The sequence below is a fragment of the Mastomys coucha genome, unplaced genomic scaffold (assembly GCF_008632895.1).
Source record: "Mastomys coucha isolate ucsf_1 unplaced genomic scaffold, UCSF_Mcou_1 pScaffold6, whole genome shotgun sequence".
NCBI classification, from domain to species: domain Eukaryota; kingdom Metazoa; phylum Chordata; class Mammalia; order Rodentia; family Muridae; genus Mastomys; species Mastomys coucha.
The window spans coordinates 45,504,074-45,521,926 of record NW_022196912.1 but is presented as its reverse complement, the minus strand read 5'-3'; the positions used below and the strand labels follow the sequence as shown (position 1 = coordinate 45,521,926).

Sequence of the window (17,853 nt, the reverse complement as noted above, 5' to 3'; positions counted from 1 at the left end):
TCCTCCTTCCTTCCTTCCTTCCTTCCTTCCTTCCTTCCTTCCTTCCTTCCTTCCTCCTTCCTTCCAAAATCTCTGGCCATGAAATGATACCTAGCACAATCCTAGTTAAGAATTTGTGTGACCAAATGTAATAATTTCTTTTCATAGCAGTATGATAAACACTAAATATTACCAATAAGGAGATGATTAAGAGGAAATAGAAACTATACACAGTTTGCCAACTACTTTTTCTGTCGGGCACACAATGCAATCTTTAAGCACCTTACATGTGTACTTCTCCACAAAGCAATGTCTATATTTAAGTTATCCATCTCATTATCTGATTCAGCAACTTACAATGTTATACCATATAAATAGTGATCTAACACATTAAACACATAAAACATTTCTAGAGAAAAGTGGCCTATGTATCTTTTGGTATATTCTGGGGGAGGCCAGAAAGCGATCACATGATGGGTGCTTATTAAGCAATCCCATGTGTCCTTCTGTGCCAGGATGAAGATCTGGGGAAGATGGATACATTTTCCTTTGATTTTTTTTTTTTTTTACAAAGTTACAATCAAAATAATGGTTTTATTTCACTCACAAATGAATATTTCACTGGTGAGGAAACAGAGAATGAGGACAAAAGAGAGGTCACCCTGAGGATCCCCAGAGCACTCATCTCTGATGATGTCAGTCTGGTCGTAGAAAGTTGGTAGAAAAGGATGACCTTACTCCTTACAACTTGACTTGTCAAAATAAGTGAGAGCAGTATCATCACAGCTAGCAAGCACTCCTCACCTACCATGTCTGGGGCTGCCATCCAGCAGGACCCACCAGTGCTTCCTGTCAGAGCAGATGTGAAGCAAACACGAGTGTGACAGGGCTATGTAAGGAGCTCTTGCTGTGGTGCATTCTTAGATCCCTTTCTTCCACACGTGCTTCATAGCCCTTGCCATTAGGGATGTGAAACCCCAGTATTTGTAGGAGCAGCAGGACCATCTTTTCCCAGTACTATGAGTGTGATCTGTCCTAACTTTCACTCCCCAGTCCAAGCAATCACTGCAGTTGTCTGAGTATCATTTCAGTCTGTGTGTCCCAACAGAAGATCTCTTAGATGGTGGGACCAAAGTCACTGCAGAAAGTTCAGCAGGTCCTGTGTTAATTTAACTTCAGGGGTCACCATACTCAGCTCATGGAGGGAGAACTGAGGAGACAAGGATAAGAGGTCCTCATGGATCATAGGAAGCCCCAAGCCCTCTGTATGCTGAGCATGGGCTCATGGGTGAGAATGTGAGTCTCATCATAATTTGTGCCAGTGTGTGTATATTGTTAACATTGTGGCATAGAATGGCTTATGCTTTGAGAACTGTGTAGGAGATGGAAGGACATGGAGAAGTGAGAGAAAAGAAGACAAGGATGGCATGCATTATATCCCCGAACACCTACCCACATGTCTTCACTTGCATTGGGTCTCTAAACAAGCCATCTTACACAGCACATTGTGAAAAAGGCAGGCATTACCTTCTGTGTCGTGCATATTTGCCACTGACATGACCGCTGCCGTCGCAGCCTGGAGTGGGACAGCTGCAACAGGAAAGAGCTCATTATATAGCTGAATGGGATTCCGTGGGCACTGATGGTGATGGGCCTCTGAGAGAGAGAGAGAGAGAGAGAGAGAGAGAGAGAGAGAGAGAGAGAGGGAGGGAGGGAGGGAGGGAGGGAGGGAAGGAGGGAGGGAGGGAGACATAGAGACAGATAGAGACAGGAACAGAGAGAAAAATAGAGAGAAACACATGGAGAGAAACAGAGAGAGAGACAGACAGACAGACAGACAGACAGACAGACAGAGACAACCAAGGGAGAATGTCTTTTATCAGCAGTTTTGGGGAACTAGTTTTATCACTATAGCAGGCTGTGAGCAAGCTGCCCATGAATTTTTAAATACAATGCACCCATTCAGAGGCGAATTTTCTAAACTGCTGCTGGGGATGCCTTCCACCCACAAAGCACTAACCTGAACAGCTCTTGTATGGCTGGCTCCACAGGAACTGCAGAAAGATGAAAAACAGATAAAAATTTATCGTGTGTCACAGGTACTCTTCTTCCATGGAAAATTACCAAAAGGTTGGTGATGTTGAGTGGGGGTGGGTCAGAGTGAACTTCTATAGCAGTTCTGCCAGGTGAGGGCTACCTAGCCAGCCTCAGGGACATGGGGGAATACAGACTTACCTCGAACCCCTTTGGACCTTGTGCGATGGCGCTTCTCCTCAGCGTCCATGTCCATCTGGGAATAGATTTTTAGGTGGTCAGTGCCTTTGTCCAGTGAATTCAGACTGCTGTGTGTGTGGCACTAATGACTGTCGCTGCACTGTAGTCATAGGCCCGTAATCCTGTATAGCTCTGTAAGGAAGGCCTCCATAGGGCAGCATGGGTAAGCAAGTGCTAAACAGTCTTAAGTATGTTCATCAGGGATGACAAGGGAACCTGGATCTTGTAACCACGAGGCTTCTGCACACTCCAGTCACAGGTTTGGATGGATCTCCAGGGATGTAGCTCTCCTCCTGAGGATTCACTAGGACACTTTTGGGTGTCTGCATTGTATTTTGTACCAAGAACAAAGGACACACCCACTATGTTTATAAGAAAGCAGAAGTATTTTCTTATAGATGGCTGGATTAATGTGATAAAGAGTTTAGAGAAAAGAGAGGTGAGCAAAACGTCATTCATACCATTGGGGTTTCATTTCCATGCTGTCTAATCTAAATTGTCCAGGTTCTTTTTAGGTACAAAGACCTGTACCCATGGCTGATATTTGGCATGGAAGAGAAGCCCCTGATGGCATGAATGACATTCTGCTAGCCTTTTTCCTCTCTGTTAAACCCATAGTCATATTAAATGTCCATGTTCTACTTCATTAGAACCTTGCACCAATCTTGTAAGGAACTTTAGTTTATTACATTTTTTTATCAGTAAAAAACCCATTAGTTCTGAACTTATGGTGGGAAAGCCACACCTGCTCTAAATGCGCCCTTTAAGCCACAAGGATGAATAACCATAAGGTAGATGTTTACTAATATCTTCTTCACCAAATATTTCCACAATATATGAATACCTTGCACATGAATATAAATTAATCCAATAGGTATGTATTGGATTCTACTTAATAAGACAGAGGTGTTGTTAAAAGAAAGTGATGCTAAAACACAAACAGTAAAAACACCTCTCAGAATACTGGACAATCATCTGTCAACTCCATCTGTGATTTCTTTGCCATCCCCAGTACGGATAGGCTAAATTCCTGGGCAGAAGATTGGGACCTTTTGACATATTCCATGTGTTGTCCAATCAAAGCCGCTTACTCCATGGAAAGAGTTACAAAGACATGTTGGAGTAAAGCACTCAACAGATGCACACAGCCTTGCTAATGGCATAACTTAGTGTGTATACCTGCCCTGTGCTCCAGCTAGAAGTGCCTGCACGTACTCTGTATGGATATAATGTGGTGACACCAGAATACCTCATGCAATAAGAAACATAAGCTCACTCGGTGAATTTAATAGCTATTCGTGGGACTTGTCTGCTTCGGGAACAATACCACACCCAATATTGTAAATGAAGGCTAGCTTCAGAAAGGAAGAACTCATAGAAAGTCCATGTTCATGGAAGGCTGTGGTACCTGGGACTCATATATCCATGCATGGAAAGAGCCTGTAACTCATTCCTGCACAAAGGTATTTGAAGGGTTGTTTATAAATGGGTAGATGGGTAGGTAGGAGGATGGATAGATGAATCCATTTTCTGAGAAACTGCAGCTAGAGAGGTAACAAAGGACAGGCAGGTTATTGAAAGGAACAACTCCTGGATCAAAGGAAGAATGGTACCTGAAAGAACACTGTGAGGCTAGGAGGGGTAAGGTGGGTACAACTAGCCACGGTAGCATGAGTGGGTAAGTCATAAAAAACATTATGGAAGAAAGGGTGACTTAGCTGCACTCTCAGAAGATAGTTGAAAAGATTAGATTAAGAGGACTTACATGATTACCTAGACAGGCCAGGCTGGGATACCGCCCCAGCCTTGTGAACTGGCCCCTTAGTCCCAGAACATAACTGGGGAGGGGGTGGATGCAAAAAGGCACACAAGAGGCTGTTGAAGGGACTGCATATGGTATAGCAGTTTTATGGGTATTTTTTGAGCTTCATACTACCATGGCCTCTATCCAGTTATTGCCTGAGCATTAAATAGCTGAATGCTATCTCAGTGTATGGGCTGTAGTTTAAATAACACCGAAAGCAACAGACACACAGAGGCTCTAAAATTGCTATTTAACATGAGATTTCAAAATACAGTAAAATATTAGCAAAACTGTTCTGGACCCATGAGACAAGTCAATAAAGCCTGTGGTGAGCTATAAGCAGTGCATCTTCCCGGACCCATGAGGTTGTCCAGGAGACAGGGAATTGGGGGAGGGGCTTTTTAAAATCTTGTCCTTTAAGGAATTTAAAATTGCATTATAACTGTGAGGGTGAATTGAGCTGAGAAATACTCTCATCTGGAGATAGTAAAATCCGTGGTGAAGGATAGAGGGACTGATGTTTGAAGTTAATTAGATGTTTCCAGTTAAAACAGGATATCCAGGCAAAGGATATTGGACATGCAAAAACCTCCAGGTCATACTGTAGGGTTCATTAAGGGTTCCCATACACAGTGTCTGTTCCTGATTTCAGAAGGGAACAGCTACTACCTTTTTTGGGCACACTTATTAATGCCAAATAAGCACTCCTTTATGTTTTATATTTAAATTTATAAACCTTTCTGTATTGTTACTGCTGTTGTTATTGTTGTTACTATTATTACTATTACTGTTGACAAGGTCATGTGATGTAACTCACTATGACAAGGTCATGGGCTGGAACTCACTATGTAGACCAGGATGCTTCTATATGGTGGATTAAATGCATATACTACCATGCCTGGCCTTTTCTGTATTTTATTTTGTTTTCCATATATAAGTCAATTCTGCCTCTGGAAGTAGACAGCTCTTTTCCCACAAATTGCTTATCATGGAATCACAATATCCCAGCTATGCAGAAAGGCCTCCTTTGTTCTGTGTCGATCCCTACTCCCTAAGCCCCATCCTCATAGGTTGCTTCTACTTTTCCTCTCTTCTCCTCCGGTCCTGCTGGTTTATCCATCACTGACCCTGTTGGGATGACAGTGGTTCTGGAATGTGCTTTATTCTAGAATGTGCTTTATTTTCTTTCAAACATTTGTTCCAATGATGATTATATGATAAATATATTTTTAATGTCTAACCCAACATCCTACATACAGCAAACACTAAATAAATGGTGAGCGTCTCTTTCCTTTTGTCTAAGGAAATTGCATGGTAAAACATTTACAATTTGTTTGCCTTCTATCCTTACAGAAGTTCAGCAAGTGCCAACAGTATGGTTCAGATTCAGCATAATGCACATACTGTGCAGTGGCATTTTCTAATGTCACTCCTAATAGTGTGTGGTCACAGGCCAGGTACTCCTGCAGCCTCCTCACATACTCTTTTCAGATTCTATGCCCTATACCCCCTGCCATCTTGGAAAGCTGTCTGGTTTTCTTCTGGTGACTCTTCCACTGGGCACCATCAGTGGCAACCATAGTCTGGACTATTCACAACTCAGAGGCTTTTAGCTCAAGCTGCAGGAGCTTCCTTAGCTGCACCCAGGATGGCTCTGTGATCCCCTATCCCAGCTTTGCCCTCCCTGTGACTGGATGCACTTATCCCACTCATTGCCTGGGTCTCCAGTGCCCCTTTCAGCAATGCACATTAAGAAATCCACACTGAAAGGTCTACTTTAGCATCCATCCTTTCCCCGTGGTAAGTCTGTTTATTTTTAAATGAATGATAGATTTTTCTAAAGAACTTTAAGTGGTTTTATACTTAAGTCTTGAGTTTAAGAAAGTGGTTTTGTGCCAACAGAAGCCATAGGAATGAAGTATTGAAGAAAGAGCATCTATATGATAGGTCGTTTAATGTGGTGGGAGCATGCTGGTTATTGGGATCTAGATCTGATATTCACATAAAATAAGAGATAACATAGGTTCAAAGAGGTTACAGAAAAGTTAGGAGAGAGAAATAGGCTTCCAGTTCACAACACCAGTATAACATTACTTAACTTGTCTAATCTTTAATCTCATCAGATAGAAATAAAACATTAAATGGATAAGGCAGAGGTAAAAACAAACCCTCTGTCTGTCTGTCTGTCTGTCTGTCTGTCTATTTATCTGCCTGTCTGTCTGTTTTCCCATTCTTCTTCTTCCTCTTGTCATTAGTAGGATGGAAATATGTGTTAAATATGTAACACATATTTCCATCATATAGATGACTTATTTTATAGCACATAAACTTTACATTTGGAATCAGGATTTATCTTATTACTTAGATCTTTGCTCTTCCAATAAAAGACACAGGTTGGTCCTCAGTAAAGAAGTGATATTTCAAAGGTATTGTATTCTCATGCAGTCTGTGGAATCCACGGGAGCTTACTGAGCCTGGTTTCTGTGCTGACTACCTGCAAGTTATAACTGTGGGCCAGGAAGAAGCTGTGTTTTGGGAACTGGGATTGTAGCTTTCTATATCTCCACATATGGACCGTGTCTCTCCTCCATAGTGCTCCTTGTAAGATAGGACCAAAGGAGGTCCTGAATTGTAAGTGAGATGTAGGTTGCTTTGAGTTAGACTCCAGAACCTGAGCTGTTTCTTAACCCTGCCTTATCATCCTATAGTTATTCAGGAAGCAGTTACCATCTTTTCCAGTAAGCTGACCCTGTCTTCAGCTCTTGCTATTTAAATCTATCTGTTTCACTGCTGGTTATCCACACTGGAAGGGTAGACTAGAGAAGGGGCAGAGACCAAGTTGTATGGAAGACAGGATGAGGAAGAAGTAAAAACTCTGGAGAAAAGAGGTGTGAGGATGCAACTGTGTGGGTTGGTGTGCCCCACTAGCACCTGTTCTGCAAGTCACTGTCTCCTAGGTAACAGACATACTGTGCATACAGCTCCACAACAGAACATGTGTCCAAACTCCACTCTGGCTCACAGAAATTTGGATCATAAAACCCATCCGTGAAGGTCAGCAAGAAAGAAATCATATGTTTTGGTTACTCCTGCAAAGTGTAGAACGGAGTGCTAAAACAATTGAAAGTGGCTTTCTGACATATGATCATACCTTCATTTAGGTCATTTAATGTGGTGAGAGCATGCTGGTTATTGGAATCTAGATCTGATATTCACATAAAATAAGAGATAACATAGGTTCAAAGAGGTTACAGAAAAGTTAGGAGAGAGAAATAGGCTTCCGGTTCACACCAGCATAACATTACTCAATTTGACTAATCTTTAATCTCATCAGATAGAAATAAAACATTAGATGGATAAGACAAAGGTAAAAACAAACCCTCTGTCTGTCTGTCTGTCTGTCTGTCTGCCTGACTGTCTGTTTTCCCATTCTTCTTCTTCCTCTTGTCATTAGTAGGATGGAAATATGTAAGACATCTGTCTTGCCCTGAGATTCAGCAGCTGTGCACATTTGGGGGCTAGTGGTCCTATCTGCGAGGATGCTGACTAAACCCTGAGTGAAGAGTATATGAGGAGATGAGTCCTGACTTTCTCTTGGTCACCACTAGCCAGAGCTGAGTGGTGGTGTCCCCATAGGATAGTATGCACTGTCCTACTGAGCCAACTACCCTGATCTTTTGCTCTGTCTTTGTCCTTCATTGATGGTATCTATTTACCCATGATGGAATTCAACTTTCTTGCTCCCAGTGTGGTCTGAGCTGGTTCACAGAACAGTCCAGCAGTCATGTTTTCTGGGGAAACCTAGGTCTCCTTCAGCCCTGAGGATTACCGTTCTCAAGAGCAGTAGCTGACTGACTCCCAGAGCCTTTAGAGAACCTTGGAGAAGCCAGACCTGAACCTACAAATAGGACTTGTGTGATTTTCATAGGATTGCATCCCTCCCAAGTCTTAACCCAGGATGCTGTGGGACACTGTGTCTTAGACTTCAAATGCAGGATGGAGGCTCTTCTTGTAAAGTCAAGTCTCAGAGCATGCTCTTCTCCTGAAGCCACCCATGCCTCCAGTGTCTAAGCTTTCTTTCTCAGTGTTGGTCCCTCATTTGTTCTTAATCCATCTTAGAATACTTTTCTCAAAACTCACTTTAAACAAGTTTTCCAACACTGTACTACTTCATGAGGGCATCCAAATATTCCCACTAGATCATCCTTATCTTCAGATCAGAGACAACCTATTCTCTGCATCTCTTCTCCTTACTGGAGAGGTACAAAGACCAAAGACCTGACTAGCACGAAGATGGAAAATCAGCAGCTGCCTCACCTTACCCAGAGAATATTCTTCCCCTGGATGACACTGGTGTGGGGCTCCAGAACATGATGGACACGACCCAGCCTTTCCTTTGTATGCTTGCTGCTTGTGTATGAATGTCTAGCCAACATGCTGTTTTTAACTTGTCCTAACCCACAGCCCCATTCATGCTAGAGCAGAAGCTGCTGTTTTCATGTCTGCCCTTGGTGCTTAGAGGCATCTGTCTTGCCCCTAACTACTGATAGGGAGATGTGCTGTTTTATTTTGTAGACTTGATTTCTGATCCTACAGAAAGTAAGTCACAATAAATATGTGCACCTTTATGCAAATGTTAAAGTTTTCCAAAAAGATAATGTCAATTTACCTTAAAATATGCGAAAAAACCCATACTTTTTAGTCAAGTATGATTACGCCCATTTCTAGAAAGACTCTCTACCTAACAGCTTTGGCTTTTTCTTAAGACAGAGTCCTAATGCTGCTTGGCTCCACTTCCTTTAACTACCAAGGGAGAATCCCCAGTCAGCATGCTGGCCTATGGGCTGCCTGATCTCTGTTCATTTGTCTTCCTTTAAAAACAAAATTGCAAAGCCTGAGCATTTTCACGTGCAGCTCCATAGTGACATGATAATCTGGGTTCTTGGAGGTGGTAGCTGTCCATGCTTGCCGTTTTGTATCTTGGATTCTCCCTAAGTAATTTTAATTATCAAGGGCAAGAATATTATAATTCAAAATTCACACATGTTTTGACATAGAAAACTACTGCCCAAACCTTTCATTTATATATGTGAAATTATACTAGCAAATCTTTAGTTTACAATTTTCTTAGAGCCCACACCCAACTTTATTCATGTAGCTTTTATGGGAGAGAAAAATCTTAAAAGAATATAGGAAACAGTAGAAGCTGTGCCTATGAGTAATAGGACCTGGGACCTGGGACATATATGAGCATTTAAGGGGAAGAAACACGAGGCCAGTCAGAATGTTGGCTGAAATATATGGCGTCAGATTATAAAATAAACAGATATGGGAGTGAGGAAAAGATGCGGCTTAGAGTATACACAGTGCAATTAAGGAGCCTCCCTACTCTGTGTCCTGGTGTCCTTTATGCCTCAGTTTTCACACTGAACAATGTTCTGAGTAAGAGCCACACTTTCCCATAAGCTTGAAGTGAGCGAGGGACAGGTGGCTGTGAATGCTCACAAAAGATGAGGAAGGACTTGGAAGGGCTTTGTAAACTGTAAAATACTCAGTGTACACTGAGGAGCTATGAGCTCTGTGAGTCCCAGGGATGGCACATGCACTGTGGGGTTGCCATCAGTTAATGGAACCTAATTGTCACTAAGCTGTCCCTGTTGGAACAATTTCCTGTGACAGGTGTGCCCTTTCCATGACAAGAGCACCCCTCCATCTGAGGACACCTCACTGCAGGGAGCTTTACAAGGATGGAGCTGATATAAATGCATCAACAGAAGATTTCCCAGGAAAATAACACAATGAAATCTCAACAGAAGACAAGAGGGAATAAAGTTCTAGAAACTGTAGAAGGAAAAGCAATGGACATTCAATGTGACAATACGATTTTGTGGGCTGGGCTGATAGCATGTGTCAGAGGTACACTGTGGAATTGCCTTGTGTAGGATTAGAGAACAGAATTTCCAGCCAGAGAAACAAGTGCACATCTCATTTATGCCTTTTTCCCTCCTTGCCTGACACACCATGACAATCATGATGTCAGGGTTAGGTTCCTGTCAGTGCCCAGGAGATAAAGGTTGCCCAGGTATTCCAAGGTCCTGAGGGTACTGGGTGTGAGAAGGTAGGGAGGCTGCAACAGAAGCAAACAATAGCTCTGGAAGGGTACTAGAAGAATCCCTCATTCCTTTCTAAGTTCCAGGGCTGTGGTGCTCTCCATCTGCGAAGAAGGGTCAGACATGTGGGAATAGACCAGAGTGAGGGTTTCACAGGGGGAAAGCTTAGCTGTGGTAGGGCTGACAAGATGGAGACATTGGAAACCCAGTGTTACTGGGAGGCACTTGAGGAGGTCAGGTAAGGATGATGGAAAGCCAGAGCTGCCAGGATAGAGGATCAGGTGCCCAGGCTGAACACCCATGGACATCATCACTGATGTTGCCTGGAACAGGGAGTGTTGCTCACAGTATTGTACACTAGCAGTCCCTACTCAGTGTGGAGGCAAGGGATGCACATGCTGGGGAGACCGGTGGCTCTTACCTTGTAGGAAACCTTCTGTCCTGAGGACGGAGGCAGGGTGACTCCGTGGGCAGGATGCAGGCCCAGAGCCAGCGCTTTCTAGGCTTTCCCTGGTCCTCCCCAGCTTGTGACTGTGGCCAAGTCACTTAATTTCTCTGTGCCTCCATTTCTCCATCTGTAAAAAAGAAAAGTGTTAAGCACATAAGGACCTTGTAAACATAGTAGGAGATGATATAAATGGGTATCCTCCATGACTGACATTTCACCTCTCCCAAGGACCAACATACCCATGGGCCAGCCACATTTCCCTGCATTTAAGCCAGTCTTCCAGCATTGAGGCAGGGGCTTCCCTGGTCCCTGATTAGGCTGGTATACTCAGGAAACCTCCAAAGCACCTACTTTTTAAATCTGGGCTAGAATCTACCCTCACAGAGACCTTGGGGGTGAGCTCCACACTAGGAATCATCCTGTAAGCCTCAGTTAGTTGTGATTTCCTCAAGGATTTTGAGGGTTGCTGATCTGAGTCTGGACTAGTGAGATGGCTCAGATGACACTTGCTACTAAGGTAGATAATCAGAGTTTGCTGCCTGGAAGGTCAGAACTGACTCCCTCAAGCTGTCGTCTGACCTGCATACACGTGTTTCACTTATAACCCCTAGAGAACCTTGTAGGAAACCTTTTCTCCTGAGGAAGAAGGATGGAAGGAACAAACAAATGGACAAATAAACAAAAGAGCAAATGGACTGGGAGGTCTCTTAGAGGCACATACCTCCAGTGCTAGGACACTTTAAGGAATATTTTGATGGCCTTTGTATCCCCTAAAGTTTATGCTAATTTCATGAATAAAAAAAATGCCAAAAAAGAAAAGCAAAACAAAACAAAACAAACAAACAAACAAAAAACAAAAGAACAACCTGGCACCCAGTAGGACAGTGGTACCTGAAACCCAAATCTCCCATCAACATGGTCAGCCAATTCCCATACTCCCAGAAGAGCAAAGGCAGAGAGAGGTCTAGGGTAGGGAGGCAAAGCTTCATGTAGCCCTAGGGGAGCCTGAGTGGGCGTCACTGATGTCCCTTCAGTGTTCCAGTGTATTCACTGCTGCAGCAGTCTCTAGCAGATCAGCCACTACTGTGCAGTTCCCTGGGGCTGTCACCTCTGCATTATCTTAAACCTTAACAGATCAAGTGACAAAGAAAGGCTCCTCTCCTTAAGATGGCAAGCTGATTCTGGGCAGATGCCTAGAGATATTCTTGGAACTCATATAGTGGTGCCCCAGTGTAGGGGAATTCGAGGGCTGGAAAGTGGGAGAGGGCGGGGTGGCGGACATGGGGAGGTGGGAGGCAACAGGGGTTTGTTTTTGTTGTTTTTGTTTGTTTCTTTGTTTTTTGGAGGGGAAACTGGGAAAGGAGAAATTTACATGTAAATAAAGAAAATATCTAAAAAAAAAAAAAAAAAAGAAATCCTTTAGATCTTAGAACTTATAGCTATAGATATTTCAGTTCCTCAGCTTTATATGGTCCACCTGCCCCAAAGTATAAGTTCACCTCACTGGCAATTCTCCTGTGAGCAACAGCACACTAAGTGGTTGAGGTAAATTAGAAGAACTCAACATGTCTGCTTTTGGCCTGGAAATCAGCATTCCTCCAATTACATTGGACACTAGGGTCTGAACTGCAGAACCTTCTCCTGTAAACCTCATTCTCTGAGAAGCTGTCTACATTGACAGCAAGTGAATGTCTATGCGCAAATGTCTCCCCAAGAACCTAATCACACTAGACACAAATTAGAAACAGATTAGAGCAGGAGTGGGATTTTTCTCTTTGACTTTTAAATTGAAAACAGAATGCCTATGTTCTGCTTTTACTAGAATAGTTTCATTTAAATTTCTCAAGTGTTCTCCACCAATGTCATGGCACAGTCCTTTAAACCTGGCAGGTACCAGGCAAAGTGTCATGCTTGATATGCCTGCACCCCATGGTGCTAATGTGGACTTGTTGCTTCTACAGGGGATGGAGGAAGGACAGAAGGAAAAAAGGGAAGGAGAAGATGAAAGGAAGAGGGAGCAGAAGAAGAATAGGAAGGAGGGATGGAGATGGTGGAGAGAAGAAAGGAGGGAACCAAAGAGATAGGGATGGAGAAAGAAGAAAGGGAAGGGAAATCAGAAAATCCCCATTCCTATTGACTAGAAAAGATGGTGGCTAGTTTTAATTGAGGTAAAAATGTTATGCCTCAATCAACCAGTAAAACTTTGAATAGTTAAAAGATTTTGATCAGACAGAGTCAGGATTTTATTCAACTGCACTTATTACTTCATGGTCTAATGTATGTTGTTTCATAAGCATGAACTTCCTGGAGTTTTCAATTTCTAAATTAAAAAATATACCAAACATATTCAGCTAATTACTGAGCATTCAATGAATGATAGAACCTCCATGCACCACATACTTTAGTGTGTAAGCATCTCTGATTCTCTGCTGTTCATAGGCAAGTATGACAACATGAATGGGCAGAAACCTTTCCTTACCAAACTCCTGCCTTTGGGACTGGAAGGGATGCTTCTAGTGATGAGCAAGAGAGAGCTCACTGGGACTGTATCTTTGGTCTTCCACAGGACCCTAGCAGTTCAGTATAATGAGATAGGTAAGATACTGTAACAAACATCTATGGACAAATTTAAAGAAATTATAGAGACTAAGGCTAGTGTACTCACTCTTACAATATGCAGAAAAATAATTTGGGGCATACATAAAAAACAGGAAGTATCAAAGAAGAGAATGGGGAAATTCCCACATTCCAAGATTATTCTTAAGCCAGTAGAAAACCTATGGCCAACATTCAGGTTACAACTGAACAATCAATAAATGAGAAAGCAACATCTGAGAAGTAAGAGGAAAATAAGTTAATACATTGGTGGTAGTTTAATTACAATGTAACACTACCTTTTAGATTCTTCTGAAAAAGGAAGTATTCTGCAACTAACATTCAGCTGAATGTCAGAATACCAAGAAACACAAGCTGATAGTTTGTAATGTTTAAAATTAAACAATTAAATCATGTATTAATGAGTGACAAGCAAACCAACTGTGGTCCAGCTCATTTTTGGCAGAAATGAAATTGGATCTGAGATTCCTGCTTGTTACACTTGTCACATAAAGCATACTCATTTGTGGGTTTTTATTTTGTTAACAAGCTATGTGAGATGATGCTTCAGAGGCACGGAAGAATAGGCAATGACATTGAGACAGAGTGAGTTCCTGCCTGCAGGCTGCAGAGCTGACTGGAAAGAACACACTGATGAAGGCAGCCTGTTATCTCCAAGGGCCAGGATCAGGAATAGCAGAAGCCTTGTAGCCACAAAGGGGTGAAGTGTCCTGCCTTGTGTAGCCAGATCCTCTCCTCTTTCTTGGTTCTTAGTCCATTTTTAAAAATAGTAACTCAGAAGCAGGAATACCCTCTGGGAAATAAGTTTCAGGAAAATGAGGTCTCACACCTAATTTATTTCTGTTTATTTGCTTTTGGAAGCTCTTTCTTCCATGCATGTCTGCACAGGGTTCTTAGCTCCCTGGGGCTAGGCAGGTTCTGCCACAGCCAGAATCTCACCCTATCTGAAGGATGAACTTGTCCAGTTTTGGTCACCTTCCCAGGGTAGCTGGAGGTTCCCTAAGCAGAAGACCACTCTTTTGGATAAATCTGAGGCTAGGTCCAGTTATCTCTTTACTGGATTCTTTTCTCTTTAAGGAGACAGCTCTGCATCTCTTCTGAATAAGGACCCTAGTGATTGTCCAAAGCCCTGCACATTGGACATGTCTCTTCTCTCATCATTGATAGTCTCAGTGTGACACTGACTGTCTAAGCAGGTCAGGGTGTGGCTTTGCTCCAGAACTCCCCGCTGGAGTCACTCTGGTTTCTGGCTGCTCAGAAGCCCAAGCTTTCCAGTAGCCTAAAGACTTGATCCTCAGTCTGGTCTACTGGAATTGTGTATGATTCCCCTTTTGCATTAATGTGCAACCTTAGTACATTATGGGATCTGCAGGAACCCTCTCCCATACTGAGTTCAGTCCTGGTTACCTGGGAAGTACTGGCCTGTGACACTGGGGCCTGCCACCAGAGTACATCCTGCATAACCATATACTGACCTGTCACCAAACTTGCCCTCTTTTCCAACTTCTTCTGAATCATTTCTTCCTCCATGTTCTTTCTCACTCTAGGTAATCAGTACAATATTGTGTGATGGCTTGGCAGATTGCTTAACTGTACTTATTCTCCATGCCATTTTAGTCTTTATTATTGGTTTCTTTGAGAGAGAGGCTGGCTCAGTATGTGCTGTGTAGCTCAAGTTGTCCTTGAACTTGGAGCAATTCTCATATTCTTTCCTCCTAAGCACTGGCATTACATATGTAACTACCATGCTTGGGTACCCTGGCATTATATAAGCACTGGTCTCAAACCTGCTATTTACCAAGGATGACCTTGAATTCCTAATACTCTGCCTCTGCTTTCCAAGCGCTGGGAATTCAAGTGAATGAGGACCAAAACCCATGGTCTCATACAGGCTAGGCAAATACTCTGCCAACTGAGTTATATTTTGAAGTTGATTTTAAAGCTGTTGCAAATCAATCTGTCTTCATGTTTTGCTTATTTCAAGCACAGAATAAAGACTAGATCAATACAGTGTGAGAATTCAGGCTCTTGATGAGTCTCTCTGAGCAGAAGGTGATATGTGGTGGGTCCAATGGGTGGGAGGAGGAATGTGACACAACTCCTGAGATGATATTTAAGCTCAGGGGATCGTCAAAGGGTAGCTCTGCTGCAGAAGACATCCCCACAGTTAAGGAGGGCTGAAGGAAACAAATACAAAATAGGTTCCCTATAACTGTAAAAAGCTTTGTGAATAGCTTGCTGCTGAGTGTAGAGGAGGGAAAGCAGGCTGGGTGTAGAGGAGACCCTATTGTCTAGATGTGGGAGAAGGTCTGATGGCTGCCTAAGAGGGAATAAAGCTGCTTGGGTGTGGAGAAGAACCTCCCGTCTGGGTATAGAGAAGTGTCAGCTGTCTGCATGCAGAGATAGCCTTACTGTGTGAATATGGAGATCTTTTTTGTATGTGGTGTGCAGAGGAGGAGCTCTATGTGCATTCAGAGTGCAGCCTGTTCTCTTTGTACAGGGAAGGGACTGCTATGTGGGTCCAGAAGAAGGCCTGATACCTGAATAGAGTAGATAGCTTGCATGAGTGTGTAGGAAGGTGTGCTCTTTTTAGCCTATGGGAGGATCCAGTGTCTGAGTATAGAGGAAAGCATGCTGTCTTGGTTTAGTAAAGATCTGCTATGTAAGGGGTCTGATGTCAGGGTGTAGAGCAGTGTCTATTGGCTGTGTATAGAGGAAGGCTTTCTCAGTGCATGTGTAGAAGAGGGCTTATTTTTCCAAGACAGAGAAGGATATAAAGGGGAGTCTGCTGTCTTGGTGTTTAAGAGAGCACTCTTACAGGGTACAGATGATGTTTTACTGTTTGGGTATAGAGGGGGGCTTACTTCCTGGTTGTTATGCAGGTCTTCTGCTGGGTGTGGAGAAGGGCCTGCTGTATGACTGTAGAGAGAGTTCTGCTGTGTTTTGGGCCTGATGTTTGTGTATGTGGAGGGTCTCATCTCTGGGTGTAGGGCAAAGTCTGTTGTCTATGAGTGTGGAAAGGCTTGCTGCCTAGGTATAGAAGAAGCATACTGTGTGGGTATATGTGGGGCAGTGGTCTGTTCAGGCAACGTTTGGAACTCAGGAGCCCCAGTGGGCAATTTCTGCCTGCAAGGGACGGAAGGAGTTTGGTCATGACTCTTGGGTCCCTGGCTCCTGTTTCAGTCACAACCTCTCACAGAACCCTGTAGGAGATGTGTCTTCTGTCATGTAGACAATGCCCCAAGCTCCCAGCATTCTAGCTGGACCCTACCCCCAGTCATCTGACCACAGCCAGGCATGCCTCCCCACATACAGATAGCTCCACCTCACACAATATAAGGGGCAGTTTGCCCCCTCCTCTCTCTCTTGCTCTCCTGCTTTCTTGCTCTCTTCCTCTCTTGCTTTCTTCCTCTCTTGTCCTCTCTCTCTCTCCCTCTATTTTCCTCTCCTTCCTCTCCTTTCTTTCTCTCCACATGGCCGGCCTTTCTTCTCTTTCCTATAATAAAATATCTCACGATTATGCATTACCTCCTTTTAACTAACGCACCTCTCAGTCCCAGGCATCGGCAGCAGAGAGACACAGCCCATCAGGTATATAAGAGAATCTATTGCCTGGGTATAGAGGAGGATCTTCCTTCTGGGCCTAGAGGAGGGTCTGATGTCTGAATATAGAGGAGGTTTGCTGTGTGGGTGCAGAGGAGGGCCTGCTGCTCAGTATGGTAGGATGTCAGGAGAAAAGAGACACTCTAAGTAGTTCTTTCTCCTGATGTCTTGCCTACCTTGCCATCTGCGGATCCATTTCTCTGAGTGGAATCTCGCCTTTGCAGGGTAGATCTCACATTATAGCCTGCTTTGTAATGAATGATGTTTTAACATAGAAAGTATGAGATCACAGCCAAGGTCTGCCCTTTGTGATTTTGTAGCATTTACTGTTTGAAACCATATCCACAGCAGAGAATACAGAGCGATGTTGTAGGACTCACACACTCCACTTCAGAATGTGTAGAAAAGCAGAAACAAGAAGTAATGTTGTCAAATGAGACATCAGGCCAAGGAAACAGACCAGAGGGTCCCAAAATAACCCCCTCCCTCCCTGGGTGTTTTCTATTAACAGCTTTTTTTTTTTTAACCAAGATGCCCAAAGGAGTAGAAAATCTTTTTAAAAAATAGTATTGGGGCCAGATGCAAAAGAATGAATTTGTACCCCTATCTTATACCATATACAAAATGGATCTCAATTTTGCTTAAGGACCCAAGCATAAAGGCTGGAAAGATGGCTTAACAGTTAAGAGCATTGCCTGCTCTTGCTCAGGACCCAGATTTGATTCCCTGTCCCCATGTGACAACTCACAACTATCTATAACTCCAGGCTCAGGTGATCCAACAACTTCTCCTGGCTTCTGGAGTCACTGCATGTACATTGTGCATAGACATATACTGTACACATAAAATATTTTTTTAAAGTATGAGTGGTAAAACTATTTAAAAAGAAAACAAGAGAAACAAATAATAAGATTTTGAGTCTTGACATGAAAAATAAGAGCAGTATAAAAAACTGGACCAACTGCATTTTATTTTTATCAAACTTAGAAAAAAATATGTTCAAATGCACCATGTAGTCA

General features: G+C 43.0%; 1 protein-coding gene across 17 annotated transcripts in view; it reads right to left on the bottom strand.

Annotated features, from left to right (window-relative positions):
- Positions 1-17,853, bottom strand: part of Myt1l (myelin transcription factor 1 like) — a 393,932-nt gene that overhangs the window by 136,072 nt on the left and 240,007 nt on the right. For 14 of the 17 annotated variants that reach the window (XM_031355923.1, XM_031355921.1, XM_031355929.1 and 11 more), the window contains 4 exons: positions 10,589-10,742; positions 2,215-2,269; positions 2,000-2,033; positions 1,507-1,569 (listed from right to left, as the gene is read on the bottom strand). In XM_031355923.1, the coding sequence (XP_031211783.1) occupies positions 1,507-1,569; positions 2,000-2,033; positions 2,215-2,269 (152 nt within the window). In that variant the 5' untranslated portion in view covers positions 10,589-10,742. Of the gene's footprint in view, positions 1-1,506; positions 1,570-1,999; positions 2,034-2,214; positions 2,270-10,588; positions 10,743-11,231; positions 11,241-17,853 lie in introns of those variants that run through there. The other 3 variants (XM_031355927.1, XM_031355933.1, XM_031355938.1) reach the window with 3 other exon arrangements.